This window comes from Lepidochelys kempii, chromosome 4, assembly GCF_965140285.1.
Source record: "Lepidochelys kempii isolate rLepKem1 chromosome 4, rLepKem1.hap1, whole genome shotgun sequence".
Taxonomy (NCBI): domain Eukaryota; kingdom Metazoa; phylum Chordata; order Testudines; family Cheloniidae; genus Lepidochelys; species Lepidochelys kempii.
The window spans coordinates 123,797,718-123,814,721 of NC_136383.1; the positions used below are offsets into that span (position 1 = coordinate 123,797,718).

The following is a 17,004-nucleotide window of genomic DNA, read 5'->3' on the forward strand; positions in this document are numbered from 1 at the left end:
CTGCAATAACCACTAGGATTAACTCCTGTTCCAAGCAGTAGTCATCACAACCCACATCCTGGTCTCTCACATTGTGTTACTTTTAACAATACTAAGTTTTAAAATATTGGTGACTGAATTTATAGGTTGATTGCATCCTTCTAACCATCTCAGTTTTTAGTCAATGAACAGATTTTACAAGTAATTTAGCTCAATTCAGTCAGGAGTAAGGGCCTGGTTCTATATTGGGTCCTCATCCTCTCCTATATAATCAGAGAAGTAACGTGGCACTGAACACCTATAAAAACACCAATTCTACCCTAGGGAAGAAAAGGAGCCAGAAAGCATGCCAGACTCATTGCCAAATGACTCAAGTACATGGGAAGGAACTGTGGAGCTTTTCTGTTTTCAAGTAAATTAGAGCAGGGCAGTTGAGGCATTTTTGGATTCTACCACCTGAAGTGCATTGTAAATTAGATTGTAAACTCACTGGGGCAAAGACCTTGGTTTATGTGTTACTGTAGTACACCCATCAGACACTGGAGCACTGTAAAATAAAAAAAGTACGGATTTTTCATACACTAGCCACTGCAAATGGGAATAAGGATTCTAAGTATAAGTGACAAGTATCGGGGGTAGCCGGGTTAGTCTGGATCTGTAAAAGTGGCAAAGAGTCCTGTGGCACCTTACAGACTAACGGACGTATTGGAGCATAAGCTTTTGTAGGTGAATACATCCGACAAAAAGCTTACACCCACGAAAGCTTATGCTCCAATATGTCTGTTAGTCTATAAGGTCCCACAGGACTCTTTGCCGCTAAGTATAAGTGAGCAGATTTACAGCTCTTCAGTTCTAGGCAGGCACAGTTTTTCATATTTAGAGCCTGACCCAACTCCTAATGAAGTCAATGGGAATATTTTGATGGACTATAGGGAGCTGGAATGACCCCTTAGTGAGAAATTGCTTTGGAACCAGGGATGTCAGGTGATGCATTTTTTCCCAAAAGAGCCATCATCAAACAGCAACATTCCACATGCACTAGTTTTATCTATCGGCACACAATTAATTCACAATCATTCTGACTGGAGCAGAGTTTGGCCAGATACCTTTACCATTATTCCTTTCTTTTCCAAGAGTTACAAAACCTTTAACTTGTATCAAAGCCACAAAGATCTATATTATAGCCCTAAAAATAAATTTTCCATTAATTTTAAATTATATATAAATTTTAAAAGTTATGTTACTGCTAAGCATTTTTATATAAATAAAATAAATAAATATGCTGAGCAGCAACACAGTAACTCCAGTGAAGTGTTGGTATACTTAGTTGTCCTAAGATTCTTCTATCTTTAAAAAATGGTCAAGTTCAGAAAATGCCCCACGAGTGTATTTACTCTTACAATATTACACAACTATTACATTTCCTTGAAATGAAAAATCCTTAAGGTATGCATATTAAGTGCCTGATCCTGAAAGTAACTGAAATACTGAATTAGTTCATACAATAAACATTTCAAATGGGTTGTAAGAAAGTCTAGTTTAAAACAGTTTTACATAGAAAATAGTCAATGTTATTCTGCTCAATTATTTTCTGTTTCAAGTCTTGTTTTCCACTTTTTTCAAGTATTAGTACTCAATTCAGAGTATAAAATACCTCAATATACTTAAGAGTCTGAATACTGCTAGTTTCATCTTTAAAAACTTATGTGAAACAAAAGTGGTGACAATTTGACATTGCTGTGTAGGTATAAAATGGAACTGGTTCAAATTTAAGTATTAGAAAAATATAGAAAAAATTTAAAACAATGCTTTTCACAGATCCTTAGAGTAGGAATTCAACCTCATGAAACAGGACTGGGAACTTGGAGAGCTTTGGTACACATTATGCATCCAGCGTTGTTAAGTATCATAGCATAAAAATCTATTTGCAATTCTGCATCTTAGTTTCCCCAGCAGGCTCTGTGCCCAGACAATCTCAGTTTTCCCCATTCTCATCTCATCTCATCTCACCTTCCCTCCACCCACTCACAATCCTAGTCCTCCCCACCTCTATTTAATCTCAGTTCTCCCCACTACTGCTCACTTGATCAGCCCCCTCACCCCAATCTCTTATTCTCTCAATGGTGCTTGTCCCAATTTCCTCTATCCATTCAGGTCTGGCTGATCTTGTCCCCCCTCTGCATTTGAATAGGCCCAATTCCTCCTCCATAGTGCCTGGGCTCAGCAGGGTGACACTGAAAGCACAGGGGAGATGGACTCCCTGCTCAGATCCTATGCCTGGTCCACAGCAGTAGCCACGAGGAGCAATTGCAGGGTAGTTCTCCTGTTCAGTCCCTGCAACCCTGGGATGAAGCATGCCCAGTACATGCAATCTGCACAGAATTTAGCTGCCAAACTCTAACAACTCTCTACTGAGCATAAGCAATAGGAAATCTTTCAAAGACTTATGACCTGGCCAAATTTGGGTGATTTTTCACAGGAAAAGCAAAAGGCACATTCCTGACACAAAGGCTACCCCTCCGTATCCAATCTGAAGTTCCTGCTCCAGAGAATGAATGTGCAAATTTCTCAATGAAAAAAATGTGAAAATCTTTTTTCCAACATGGGCAAAACAACATAATTTTTCCTAATCTTGTTCTTGGGAATAGCGGACCATTTTTGCTGAAACTTAAAAAATATAAAAATTAACCTGACAGTAACCTGGCATGGAAAATGATTAAAATTTTGCAAAGTTATAAGCAACTGACTACAGAAATAGGCAAATTCCTCCTTATAATGGGAAGTGTTGGGCTGCACTGCCAGCTCTGCCTATAACAAACTGAAAGACATAACAGCGAAGTCTAAAGCACAACCACTAATACCTAGATAAAAGCTTAAAATGGTGCTAATTCCAGTCAACCTTTTAAAAAAAATCCTGAAGCATAAATTTTCATTATGAAGCCACAGTCCTTTTGAGCCTTACTGATACAGCAATACACTCACGCATTTCCACAATATACACCATTTAATTGTTTTTTAAAAGATTACGGTAAGAACAGAGCCTGCACTATATTCACTTTTCCAAACAAGAATTTCAAAAATTCTGGCAATTTCAAAAATAAGATAACTAGGAATGAACTTTAATATTTAATAAGACACTGAAATTTCTCAAAGGGTTGTCAAGGAATAATGACTCAGCAATATAGAATATCTCCATTAATACTTCTCTAAAGTAACTCCAGTATTTAAAATTATTAAAATAAAAGCCCCTAAAAACTTACCATGAATGCAAACTATAGAACAAACCAGCAATGCAATTCAATTGATTATATTTTCCAGACTGTATAAAAATACTTCTGATATGTTTAACTGAAACCATACTTCTATACTGTCTCTCATTTGATCAGGAAGCAACAACCTATTTTAATTTGCCTATTGTATACCAACTTAAGTGTAGCACAATTCACTGGAAAAAAATTAGCTTATACACCTCAGTGGCTGAGATGAAATGTAAACATTCTGATATAATTTCATGACATGCTTATGTTGCAATTGGTATTTAGAGTACTTTACAACTGGATGCCCAATCTTTGTAGACGTTGGCTACTAAAGGTTCTTGTGTCCCTTTACAGGAGACCGTCTGTTTTTTAAGACTTAAGGTGTAGAAAGTATTCATGAAAAAAGATGTTTTAAAATATCTTACTGAACCACAGACTAAATTATACTCTGAGCTGCATTCAAAGCAACCCTGCTGAGCTCAGTAAGGTTGCATGGGATATGAATCAGGGGAGAATTTGACCCATATTTGAAAAGGATATCAATTTCAAGAGTAAGTAATCAATAGAAGGAATAGGATTTTCCATAATTAACTAATTTAAGTAACTTTAAGTAAACATCTAGAGGAGCAAGCTCTAGAGTTTATTCTTCTCAGGGATGCAGGTAACTATTGGCCCAAATAATTTAGGATTGGGAAGAAAGCAGAAAGATTAAACCACAGACGGCAGGAAATCACTCTCTAAATTTTGAAAAAGTGTTGCAACTGACAGCCATGGAGACTGAAGTCTTTATTTATCCACAGACAAGCACAGCATGAATGGTAGCAGTGCACACTGCTGCACTAATGTGCTTCAGAACCTGACCAAGAGGGTAAATTGGCAGATCCCACAATCATTCAGTTTTTGGTCTCTGCAATGGTGACAATTAATACCAGTTCTGATGGTGGTTTCTGTGATGGGGACATCTGCCCATTAGGAACAGGACCACAACTATTCCAACACTGGAACTAGTACAGCAATGAGGTGATACAAAGCTACAAACCTATGAACAATATAAAAATTTTAAAGTACTAGAATTCAAGGTAAGTTTTATAATAACTTATTTAAAAAAGTATACTTATAAACCTTTCCTCACAGGTTATTTTATCCAAAGAAAACAAATATTGAAATATTCATTCTTATTATGCCAAATTCCTGCATTTTGCTTGGAAGTGATCAGGAAAAACTTTTTTGCTTTTGCTCCCTCCCCTCCCCCCTTCAAAAGATATCTAACTTCCCTTCCCCATCCTGAAAGAATATACAGCATACCTTTTTGGTTTTCATTTTAGGTACCTGTCTCTGCTTCAGCCTTGGCAATATAAGAATGGACCTCAGAAGAAAGAACGTTCCTCACAAACAAATTTGAGAAACCTTCAATTTTTACATCATGTGCAAGTCTTTGTATATTGATTTGTTAAAAGTGAAGTAAAAATCTCAACCACTAATGTAACACTTTTTCCTACATTGAACTGTGTTACTTCAAGCAAAGGATTAGTTGAAAAAGGAAGAATTAACCTTCCAACAGTGTTTATAAATTTTGATTAAAAAAAACAAAGCAGTTGCTCAGTCACAAAACAAAAATAAAAAGATTTCAGATTTCACCATGGGGTAAAGATACATTTTAGAATTGTTTCAATTAAAATTTTCTAATAAAATGACAGTCACGAAGTTTTCATATATGGGGAACAGCTGTCGATTTCAATAATTAAAGCTAGATCTGCAATCAAGCCCTGAAAAAAATATACATTTTTATGATATAGCTATGCTTCATTAAAAAGGAGCTACACAGAGGTTCCGCACTATTAAAGGCAAACTAAGCTAGAACATATAAAAATTATTAAATGGGCATAAGAGTGTACATTGCATTTATGTGGGCTGAGTTATGATTGCATGAGTCAAAACCTGTTTGTAACATTGCTTAACCATATCGCAAGTAGACAAAAATAGCATCAAATAGTAGGTAAAATTTCAGATATTTTTCTTTACCTCTCCCCCTCCCCCAATTCTATAATAATTTCCATTTAGCCTAAATAGGGTATGTATGTATACTGTAATTTTGAAAATCTTATGGGAGTCAAAAAATTGAAACAGCTTTGCTGAAATAATGGAGCAGTTGTAAAAAGCCAGGTGGTGAACTCCTAAACCAGTAAGAAATGACTTCAAGTAATCTGCCCTATCTGAGTCAAGTAGTCATTTTCATAAAAGCTGTTGAAAAAGGAACACAATCAGGTTAAATTTTATATTTAATTAGGTCATTTGTGTTAGTTTAAAGTCTATTTTACTTTTAAATTTTTTCTGGCTTTTTCATTTAACTGACTTCCATTTCATATTTTGGTTTTTTTGCACTAACATGATGCAGTGTTTGGATTGCAAACTGCGGAGAAATGTTTGCCTCTGAACCAAAAAATGGTCACAGAATTTGAGAAAAAACAGCTTTTTTTTACAAATTAAAAACACAATTATCCTAAATATTGGGCCTTGATTGCAAGACAATATCACTTAAGTCTGGATTTGTATAGTGTTGCAAGATCAAGTGTATTTCTGTTTAGCTGAAATTAAATAGAGGGAAAAAAAAGAGCATAGAAAAAAAATCTCTTGCAAGGTTTCCCCTTGCTAGTACAGTGTGCTTCTTTCCACCATGCACCATATTTCTTGGTGGAAGGATATTTAAAACCAATTAGACAGCCATTTTGTTAAGAGTAAGAACAAATTGTAAAGTCTGTGGTTATATTGAGATATTCTCCTGGGTTCTGCATGGCACTCGAGCACTTCCTCCACAATGAATACAAGGCAAGCAGATCTCTTTGGGACTGCATACTAAGCCATTTCTTATTTAAAACAACTTGAGAACTAATAACATCTTTCAAGGATACACTATTTTAAACACCTGTTGGCTGGCAAATACTATCTCAAGAACTAAGTTTATATGCCTACCTGGTTTGATTTTAATTTGCCTCCAAACGGAAAAACATTGGAGGGAACCTTTTACATTTGTAAAATTCAAGTGTAACTGTAATGCTGAGTAAAAAGTTTGGTTTGTCCTGAAAAATTTCTGAACTATGTATGCCATAGTTCGTTATCAGTGCAGATGCAGCAGAAGACTGCTGTGGTTGGCTCAGTCGATTAAAAAATGCTTTTCACCCAAATGTAACCTTTACAGAATATATGTAAAATTGTGTCCTTCCCTGGCCCTATTCACAACTTATCTACAAGATAGTGTTGGCAGTGGAAACTGCAGTTCATTATTATTTGCATTCAGCTCTCATCCATCTGTTTCTTCGCTTTCTCTTAGGCTTCAACTTGGTCAATTTTTGGGGGGGTTTCTCAGTCTTCTGATTTTCAACAGAATCTACCCCAAGAACATGTTCAGAGCAGCATAACTGTCCATCTAATGTAGAATTTAGTACTGTCCCATCTTCGTGTTCCTTGCAGAAAGAATTTGGGCAGAAGTGGCAAAAAGAAACAGAAGGCTTGCCACAAACATCACAGTGGTGCCAAGGACACTCCCACTTTCCTGTAATTAAAGAGGAAGAACATTAGATAAATTGAGATTTTCTTTGTTAACAGGAGAATAAACTTCATGTTGCAAAAAGGCAAAGTATAACTTTAGTGTTTTTATGTCTGCATGATAAATACTGACTTTGCTTTAAAAAAGTGGATAGTTATAAGAAAAATATAACTGGAGATTTTAACTGTTACTAATTACTCTGTTAAAAGCAAAATAGTAGAGTACTTTTAGGTAAGCTCAGTAGACTGCATTGAACAGCACACTTGACGCCACTTTACTTAAACAGCACCAGAGTCAAATCAGTATAAATTATTCAGGGGGTTACTTGCAGTATCTTTTGAGTTCCAGTCCAATATAATAAAAGCTTTCTGCCTTCTAATGAGAACTTCTGTTCATGTGGAAATCAAATAAAGTCAGTGAACTCCATGCTGTTGCTCTTTTGCTTTGGTTAATTTGTGGTATCTGGAAACCTCTATCCATCCCAGAAGTTCCAGCACCGAACTGACAGACATCTCTAAATCTATTTTTGTGTCACATTTCTGTGTGCACATCTCTCTTTCCCCTTTTCTGAAGTTTCTGACTACCAAAAACAAAAATAAACAAGTGGTGAAGAGTTAAATGTAGGGAAAATTAATTCTTCTTTGAGCATTTTCTTACATGGATATCCATTGCAGGTGATGCAGATACCACTGAAACTATCCATTTGCAGTGTCCTGGGGGGATCTGTAGACACCCTATGTCCTCAGCACTCTACTTCAGGATATTATGTGGTACAGCTCCAACCACCTCTCAGTCATTTCTAACCATAGTAGGCAATAAGCAAGATTCAGCAGCATTCATTGCTGTCCCCATCTGCTCACTTTCCTGAAAGTTTAGAATTTCTCTCAGAGTCATGCACTTAGGGACGAATAAGAATTTCTGCTATAAGCTGGGGGCTAATCAGTTGGAAATAACAGAAGAGGAAAAAGTCCTGGGTGTGTTGATTGATCACAGGATGATCATGAGCCACCAACATGATGTGGCCAGAAAATAGGCAAATATGATCCTAGGATGTATGAGGTGAATTATTTTCAGTAGAAATAGGGAGGTATTAATGCCATTGAACAAAGCACTGGTAAGATCTCATCTGGAATACTGGGTACAATCCTGCTCCCCATGTCCAGGAAAGATTCATTCAAACTGGAATAGGTGCAGAGAAAAGCTAGTAGAATGATCAGAGGAATGGTGAGTCTCACAAGAGGAGATAGAAAAGGTTTGGATGTTTAGCCTTGGCTGAGGGGATAGGATTTTTCTCTATAAATATTATCAGGGGGATAAAGCGCAGGAGGGGATAAGCTATTTAAGCTAACGGACAGTACTGAACCAAGAGCAAATGGCTATAAACTGGCCATGAATAAATTTAGGTGGCAATTAGAAAGTTTCTTACCATCAGAGGAGTGACTTTCTGTAGTCTTCCAATAGGAGTAGTGGGGGCAAACAGCTTCTAACTAGTTTTCAGATGGAGCTTGTTAAATTTATAAATGGGATTATGCACAGGAGGTCTTTTCCAGTCCTGTGTTAGTTCCTATTCCATGCCCACCTTGGATAGCACCATATCCATAACAACCAAGACAGTCAGGCACAGGAGGGGCACATTCTTGATCAGTGTTCATTGTGCAAGGTTTTTAACCAATGTGCAAGGTTTTTATCAACCACAAGGAAAGTGATCATCTTCCAGGAGTGGCTATGTCAGCATTGTCTTCTGGAACCAACTGTCTGAAGCATAGAATCATAGAATATCAGGAAGGGACCCCAGAAGGTCATCTAGTCCAACCCCCTGCTCGAAGCAGGACCAATTCCCAGTTAAATCATCCCAGCCAGGGCTTTGTCAAGCCTGACCTTAAAAACCTCTAAGGAAGGAGATTCTACCACCTCCCGAGGTAACGCATTCCAGTGTTTCACCACCCTCTTAGTGAAAAAGTTTTTCCTAATAGCCAATCTAAACCTCCCCCACTGCAACTTGAGACCATTACTCCTCGTTCTGTCATCTGCTATCATTGAGAACAGTTTAGAGCCATCCTCTTTGGAACCCCCTTTCAGGTAGTTGAAAGCAGCTATCAAATCCCCCCTCATTCTTCTCTTCTGCAGGCTAAACAATCCCAGCTCCCTCAGCCTCTCCTCATAACTCATGTGTTCCAGACCCCTAATCATTTTTGTTGCCCTTCGCTGGACTCTCTCCAATTTATCCACATCCTTCTTGAAGTGTGGGGCCCAAAACTGGACACAGTACTCCAGATGAGGCCTCACCAATGTCAAATAGAGGGGAACGATCACGTCCCTCGATCTGCTCGCTATGCCCCTACTTATACATCCCAAAATGCCATTGGCCTTCTTGGCAACAAGGACACACTGCTGACTCATATCCAGCTTCTCGTCCACTGTCACCCCTAGGTCCTTTTCCGCAGAACTGCTGCCTAGCCATTCGGTCCCTAGTCTGTAGCTGTGCATTGGGTTCTTCCGTCCTAAGTGCAGGACCCTGCACTTATCCTTATTGAACCTCATCAGATTTCTTTTGGCCCAATCCTCCAATTTGTCTAGGTCCTTCTGTATCCTATCCCTCCCCTCCAGCGTATCTACCACTCCTCCCAGTTTAGTATCATCCGCAAATTTGCTGAGAGTGCAATCCACACCATCCTCCAGATCATTTATGAAGATATTGAACAAAACCGGCCCCAGGACCGACCCTTGGGGCACTCCACTTGATACCGGCTGCCAACTAGACATGGAGCCATTGATCACTACCCGTTGAGCCCGACAATCTAGCCAGCTTTCTACCCACCTTATAGTCCATTCATCCAGCCCATACTTCTTTAACTTCCTGGCAAGATTACTGTGGGAGACTGTGTCAAAAGCTTTGCTAAAGTCAAGGAACAACACGTCCCCTGCTTTTCCTTCATCCACAGAGCCAGTTATCTCGTCATAGAGGGCAATTAGATTAGTCAGGCATGACTTGCCCTTGGTGAATCCATGCCGACTGTTCCTGATTACTTTCCTCTCCTCTAAGTGCGTCAGAATTGATTCCTTGAGGACCTGCTCCATGATTTTTCCAGGGACTGAGGTGAGGCTGACTGGCCTGTAATTCCCAGGACCCTCCTTCTTCCCTTTTTTAAAGATTGGCACTACATTAGCCTACAAAGCACGGTGGATTGATTTAAATCTGCTGTTTAAATCACCAAGTGGAAAGCCTCAATTTAAATCATCCATTTTAGTCAACTTTTCCATTTGTACTTCAGTTATTTTCTAAAGAAAGTACATTCTCATTTGTTGATATAACCATTAAAACATGTTGATTTATAACTAAATAGAATCTTTACACTAGATACAGGTACATAGTGTACCCTCTTAGTTAGCAAAAAAATAACTATAAGTAATTATATAGCTTAATATTTTCAAATTCCTATTAATTGTACATTTTTATTATGTTAGAAAATGGTAAATTATATGTTACTTGTTTACTAGATAATTAACATTTTGCTCATAATTTGCATTATGACAGTAACTGGAATTCAACTGAACACATAAAACAGCATATACAATTATTTTATTAAACAAAAAAACTTCTCTTATCAAAACATTTAAAGTTTATGTGTCCAAAATATGTTTCACATTTACAATTAAATGATTTACTAAATAGAGGGATTAACTGTAGTTAGTGAATTAAACTAAACTAATTATTTCAGGTTAGCCTGGGAAAATGTTCAAACATGTCTAAGGGAAAATGACTGGAGCAAAAGTTCCTAGTCTCACAAAAATGGAAGTCCCCTAAATTACGTAAGCTTTATAAATATGGCACAGTAGGTCAACAGTTAGATTCCCACCTCCCCCAATTCTTTTTTATATAGAAAAGTGGGCTATAACTCAAAGTTTTCGATAGAGGGTTATGAATTCAGCATATTTATTTTTTATTTTAAATGTTTTAAGACATTATAAAAAATTTAGTCTTTAACATAATTTGTATTAAATTCAGATTTCATTTCAAACAGGCTTATTTTAAAAAAGAAAAAATTATAATTCAAATAACAATCAAAAAATCCCATTTAAATTTAAAAAATTGCACTTTTATTTTTTTTTTTAAATTATTGATTTTTATCCACCCTAGTCTGAAGGAACAAATATCCAATTCCTGGAACTGATCTGTTACGTGGCCATGAGCAGCCAGATGGATTCAAGGGCCTAAGAACAACTAGATGTACATGAACTTCACAATGCCATCCTGCATGATAGACTGTGTTGAGTAGGATCATGCTAAACCATCCTCCCAGAGCTGTTCAATCTTGTATTCAATTCCCCGGCAGCGTAAGCTGGAACATCAACTTAGGCCTGGTCTACACTACGGGGTTAGGTCGAATTTAGCTGTGTTAGGTCAATTTAAAAATGAATGCGTCCACACAACCAATCCCGTTCAGTCAACTTAAAGGGCTCTTAAAATCGACTTCTGTACTCCTCCCCGACGAGGGGAGCAGTGCTAAAATCAACCTTGCTGGGTCAAATTTGGGGTAGTGCAGACGCAAATCGACGGTATTGGCCTCTGGGAGTTATCCCAGAGTGCTCCATTGTGACCGCTCAGAACAGACTTTCAACTCCGATGCACTAGCCAGGTACACAGGAAAATCCCCAGAAACTTTTGAATTTCGTTTCCTGTTCGGTCAGTGTGGTGAACTCAGCAGCACAGGTGACCATGCAGTCCCCCCAGAATTGCAAACGAGCTCCAGCATGTACCGAAAGGGAGACACTGGATCTGATTGCTGTATGGGAAGAAGCATCTGTGCAGGCTGAACTCCGTTCAAAAAGAAGAAATGCAAATATATTTGCCAAAATCTCACAGGGCATGTTGGACAGAGGCTACAACAGGGACACACAGCAGTGCCACATGAAAGTTAAGGAGCTGAGGCAAGCCTACCAAAAGACAAAAGGAGGCAAACAGTTGCTCCGGGTCAGAGCCCCATACATACCGCTTCTATGATCAGCTGCATGCCATGCTAGGAGGGGACCCTACCACTACCCCACCATTGTCCGTGGACACCTGCAAGGGAGGAGGAGGAGAACATGCAGCAGGCAAGTGATGAATCCGTTCTCCCCAGCAGCCAGGACCTTTTCATCACCCTGGAGTCAATAACCGCTGAAGGCGGGATCTCTGACCCTGAAGCTGGAGAAGGCACCTCTGGTGAGTTCACATTTGTAACTACAGTACAGGGTTTAAACGCAATAGTGTTTAATGTTTGATTTGCCCTGAAAAACTGGGATGCATTCGTGGCCAGTACAGCTACTGGAAAAGTCTGTTCACATGTCTGGGGATGGAGCAGGAATCCTCTAGGGACATCTACATGAAGCTCTCCTGGAGGTACTCTGAAAGTAATCTGGAATCATTGCAGCACAAAGCATGGCAGTGAATGGTCCTGGGTTTTGGTCACATTCAAGCAACATTCAGTCTTTATCTTTCTGTGTTAGCCTCAGGAGAGTGATATCATTCATGGTCACCTGAATGAAATAGGGGAATTTTTGTAAGGGAACAGTAAAAGGACGACGTTCATGCTGGGCTGTTTGTGCTTGGCTAAAAGGGATCATCCCAGAGAATAGACACGTGGTGGGGTGGGGAGAGGTGTGTGCTGCACATCCACTCGAAAACCACAACCCCTCCTTTTAAATGTGAAACCAAACCCATTGCTTGCTATGGGAAAGGATGGAGCTGCAGTTTGAAACCATTCCCACATGTTATGCGTAAGAAGCCAACCCCGCATACCCTTTGCCTTACCATGGCTGCATGGAAACCGAATTCTGTTGCCCAGCCGTATGTGATGTGTCACTATACCAGCAGGCGCTCAATATAAAAGGCAAAATGTGACTTTGTACCTAAAGCACATGTGATGTCTGCTGTGAATTGCTTAATTCACTGTGAAAGAGAGACTCCCTTTTGTTCTCAGAAATGCAACATATTAAAATTTTACTCTACCTTTTTATCTCTCCCCAGGTGTAAATGTTTCTCGGCTCCCCCTATCATTTCCGTCCCTGAGGTTATCGCAGATTAGAAGGCGAAAAAATGTACTCGCGATGACATGTTTTCCAAGCTCATGCAGTCCTCCCGCACTGATAAGGCACAGCTGAATGCATGGAGGCATTCAGTGTTAGAGGCTAGGAACGTATTAAATGAGCACAAAGAGCAGAGGCAGGAGCGGAGACAGGAGCAGAGGCAGGAGGCGATGCTAAGGCTAATGAGGGAGCAAACGGACATGATGAAGCATCTGGTGCAGCCGCAGGAAAGCCAACAAGCGCACAGACCCCCGCTGCATCCATTGTACAACCGCCTGACCTCCTCCCTAAGTTCCATATCCTCCTCACCCAGGCGCCCAAGAACGCTGGAGGGGAGGAGGGAGGAGAGAAAGGGGGGGGCAGCTCCGGGCACCCAGCCACTCCACTCCAGAGGATGGCCCAAGCAACCGTAGGCTGTCATTCAAACAGTTTGATTTGTAGTGTGGCTACAATAAGCAGTGTGGCCTTGTCCTTCCCTCCTCCCCCACCCCACCCCACCTGGGCTACCTTGTCAGTTATCTCCCTTTTTTTAAAAATTAAGAAAGAATGCATGGTTTCAAAACAGTAGTTACTTTATTTCGAAGGGGGGAGGGTGGTTGGCTTACAGGGAATTAAAATCAACGAAGGGGCCAGGTTTGCATCAAGGAGAAATACACACAACTGCCACACAGAAGCCTGGCCAATCATGAAACTGGTTTTCAAAGCCTCTCTGATGTGCAGCATGCCTTGCTGTGCTCTCCTAATCACCCTGGTGTCTGGCTGCTCAAAATCGGAGGCCTGGTGATTTGCCTCAACCTCCCACCCTGCCATAAACGTCTCCCCCTTACTCTCACAGATATTATGGAGCAAACAGCAGTAACAATGGGAATGTTGGTTGTGCTGAGGTCTTACCTTGTCAGCAAACAGCGTGAGCGAGCTTTTAAAAGTCCAAAGGCACATTCTACCACCATTCAGCACTTGCTCAGCCTATAGTTGAACTGTTCCTTACTACTGTCCAGGCTGCCTGTGTACGGCTTCATGAGCCATGGGAGCAAGGGGTAGGCTGGGTCCCCAAGGATAACTATTGGCATTTCAACATCCCCAACGGTAATTTTCTGGTCTGGGAAGTAAATCCCTTCTTGCAGCTGCTCGAACAGCCTGGAGTTCCTAAAGATGCGAGCGTCATGCACCCTTCCCGGCCATCCTACATTGATGTCGGTGAAACGTCCCTTGTGATCCACCAGTGCTTGCAGCACCATTGAGAAGTACCCCTTCCCTTGTGGTTTATGTACTGGTTGACAAGGTGCCAAGATAGGGATATGCATTCCATCTATCGCCCCACCACAGTTAGTGAAACCCATTGCAGCAAAGCCATCCTGCACATTTCCCAGAGTCACTACCCTTGATAACAGAACGTCAATGATTACATGGGGCTGCTGTGATCCAAGTAGCCACACAGTAGATTTGCCCACTCCAAACTGATTCCCAACTGACTGGTAGCAGTCAGGCGTTGCAAGCTTCCACAGGGTTATCGCCACTCGCTTTTCAACTATCAGGGCACCTCTCATCTTGGTATTCCTGCACTTCAGGGCAGGGGAAAGCAACTCACAGAGTTCCAGGAAAGTGGCCTTACACAGGCAGAAGTTTTGCAGCCACTGTGAATCATCCCATACTTGCAACACTATGCGGTCCCACCAGTCTGTACTTGTTTGCTGGGCCCAGAATCGGCATTCCACTGTATCAACAAGCCCCACTGCTGCCATGATGTCCCAATTGCCACAGCCCGTGCTTTCAGGAACGTCTGTGTCCATGTCCTCATGCTGGCGTCTCTTAGCCCGGTTCAGCATATACTCCATGATAATGCGCGAGGTGTTTACAATGCTAACATCAGTGGTGAGCTGAGCGGGCTCCATGCTTGCCGTGGTATGGTGTGTGCAGGAGAGCAGAGTTGCAGTGGAAGTGGTGGATGATGACGGATGCCATGAGAATAGATATTTATACAGAACGACGAGAGGACCTGCAAGGTCGATTCATGGCACCAGGAGAGCAGAGTTGCAGAGGAAGCGGTGGATGACGACAACATGGAGAAATGTGCTATCGAGACTGAGCTCATTTACAAGAGCAGGAAAGCAGAATTGCAGTGGAAGCGGTGGATGATGACAGCTAGTCGTACTGCACTGTCTGCTGACAGCAGCACCCAGGACACAACAGCAGCAGTGATGGTGAGCTGAGCTGAGTCGGCTCCATGCTTGCCGTGGTATGGCGTCTGCATGGAAAAAAGGCGCGAAACAATTGTTTGCCATTGCTTTAATGGAGGGAGGGGCAACTGATGACATGTACCCAAAACCACCCGCGACAATGTTTTTGCCCCATCAGGCATTGGGAGCTTAACCCAGAATTCCAATGGGTGGTGAAGACTGCGGGAACTGTGGGATAGCTACCACAGTGCATTGCTCCGTAAGTCGATGCTAGCCACAGTAGTGAGGACGCATTCTGCAGACTTAATGCGCTTAGTGTAGACATACACAATCGACTGTATAAAATCGATTTCTAAAAATTTACTTCTATAAAATCGACCTATTTTTGTAGTGTAGACATATCCTTAGAAACAATGAGTGCAGACAGTAGGTCTACTGAGTTCAAGGGTATTTTTCTTCCTTGGAGTTAAGGTAAAACCATGAAATGACCCTCCTCTGAACCAAGATACTGAATAGATTTAGACCATCCTTAGTGTTAACATTTTCAGCAACTGGTATTTGTGGTGTCTTGGCACCAATTGTCTTCTGGTACAACTGGTTCCTTCATTCCAAGCTTTGGTCACAGGCAGAGTTCCCACATCACCAACTCCATGTTCACCCAACCCCTCGTGCTCTGGGAGATTGGCTTGATCATAATTTTACTTGGTTTTGAATAGACAGGCTTTGCTTGCTTCTCCTTTTCATGTTTCACGTAGCAGGTTCAGTTCTGGGACCAGATATCTGTAACAGACCTCACTCAACCACATTTGAAACAGAACTTGAGACCCAGCACTCCAAAAGTCCTTGTACTTACCTCAGCCCAGATGCTGCTGCTTTTCCTTTAGCATATGCATCTTTGAACTATCTGAGTTTATGAGTTCTTCTGAGGATGATTTCACTATCTGTGTGACAGCAGAACCCTGGCCTAACTGAGTGACATGAGTGCCACTGCCTGGGTTCTTTAAACTAAAGGTAATTTTCCCAGAAGGGCATGAGAGAGAGTACTACTAGATCTTCATCTTCAGGAAGGACTCCTACCCCATTTACAAATATAGCACTCACTATAACAACAAAAAGCCCTTGATTTCGGAACAGGGACCAGTCCTGAAAAGGTGCAGTGTATAAATGAATATTTTTGCAAGCCCTGTATTAGACATATTTCAATACAGTAGTTTACTATATATAGCTTCCTTCCTTCCCCACCCTTCACAAATGCTTTACTCACCAAAAGGACGTTTCACCAAGTCAAGACAGGAGAGATGGTATGCCTTAGTACAGGATTTCCTATCACACAATACAAGTTGACCTCCATCCCCACAACGGAAACAGTCATCTTCAGACTCTTTCTTTCCCTCACTTTTTGTTTTACGTCTCCGAGTTCTTTTTTTGGTCTTTTTGCCTTTTTCCTCTGAAGAATTAGTGGAAGAATTCTAAAGAAGGAAATTACAAGTTTTTAGATCCCAATTTTGAAAAAATATTTGGAAATAACTCAGAAAGAAACATTTTAAAAAGGTAAACAGATCTGGTCACTTGATCTTTAAAAAATTAAGTTGCAGTACTAGAAAGGGCCAGAGAAGGGAAAGAAGGATGATTGCAGCATGCAAGGTTTCTGTGCTAGAAGAGATTAAGACAGTTTGGGCTCCCAGTTCCCATATGTTGGCATTAACAGACTTCCTCATGGGTAGTCACAACAGGGAGGCCAAGGTTTGATTCACTACTGGGATACCCTCTTATCGCGAGATGATGTCCTTGCAAAGTCAAAGCTGAGACAATGCATTAGTAGGACACTATGAAGAAGCCTGCCCTACTGCCACCCATGTGTGCATGTTTGGTAGATAGAGGACTTCAGTCTCTGGGGCTGTCAAGTTTTTCTAGCAGTACCAAAAGAATACATAGAAAAAAATGTTAGAACTACATTTTACAAAGCAGAAGAGTGGCAGCA

The 17,004-nt window shown here is 40.7% G+C and overlaps 1 protein-coding gene across 4 annotated transcripts in view; it reads right to left on the minus strand.

Annotated features, from left to right (window-relative positions):
* Nucleotides 1-3,025: 3,025 nt before the first annotated feature.
* Nucleotides 3,026-17,004, minus strand: part of NSD2 (nuclear receptor binding SET domain protein 2) — a 151,738-nt gene continuing 137,759 nt past the window's right edge. For 3 of the 4 annotated variants that reach the window (XM_073342741.1, XM_073342742.1, XM_073342743.1), the window contains 2 exons: nt 16,288-16,492; nt 3,026-6,786 (listed from right to left, as the gene is read on the minus strand). In XM_073342741.1, the coding sequence (XP_073198842.1) occupies nt 6,518-6,786; nt 16,288-16,492 (474 nt within the window). In that variant the 3' untranslated portion in view covers nt 3,026-6,517. Of the gene's footprint in view, nt 6,787-14,760; nt 15,092-16,287; nt 16,493-17,004 lie in introns of those variants that run through there. The other variant, XM_073342744.2, reaches the window with a different exon arrangement.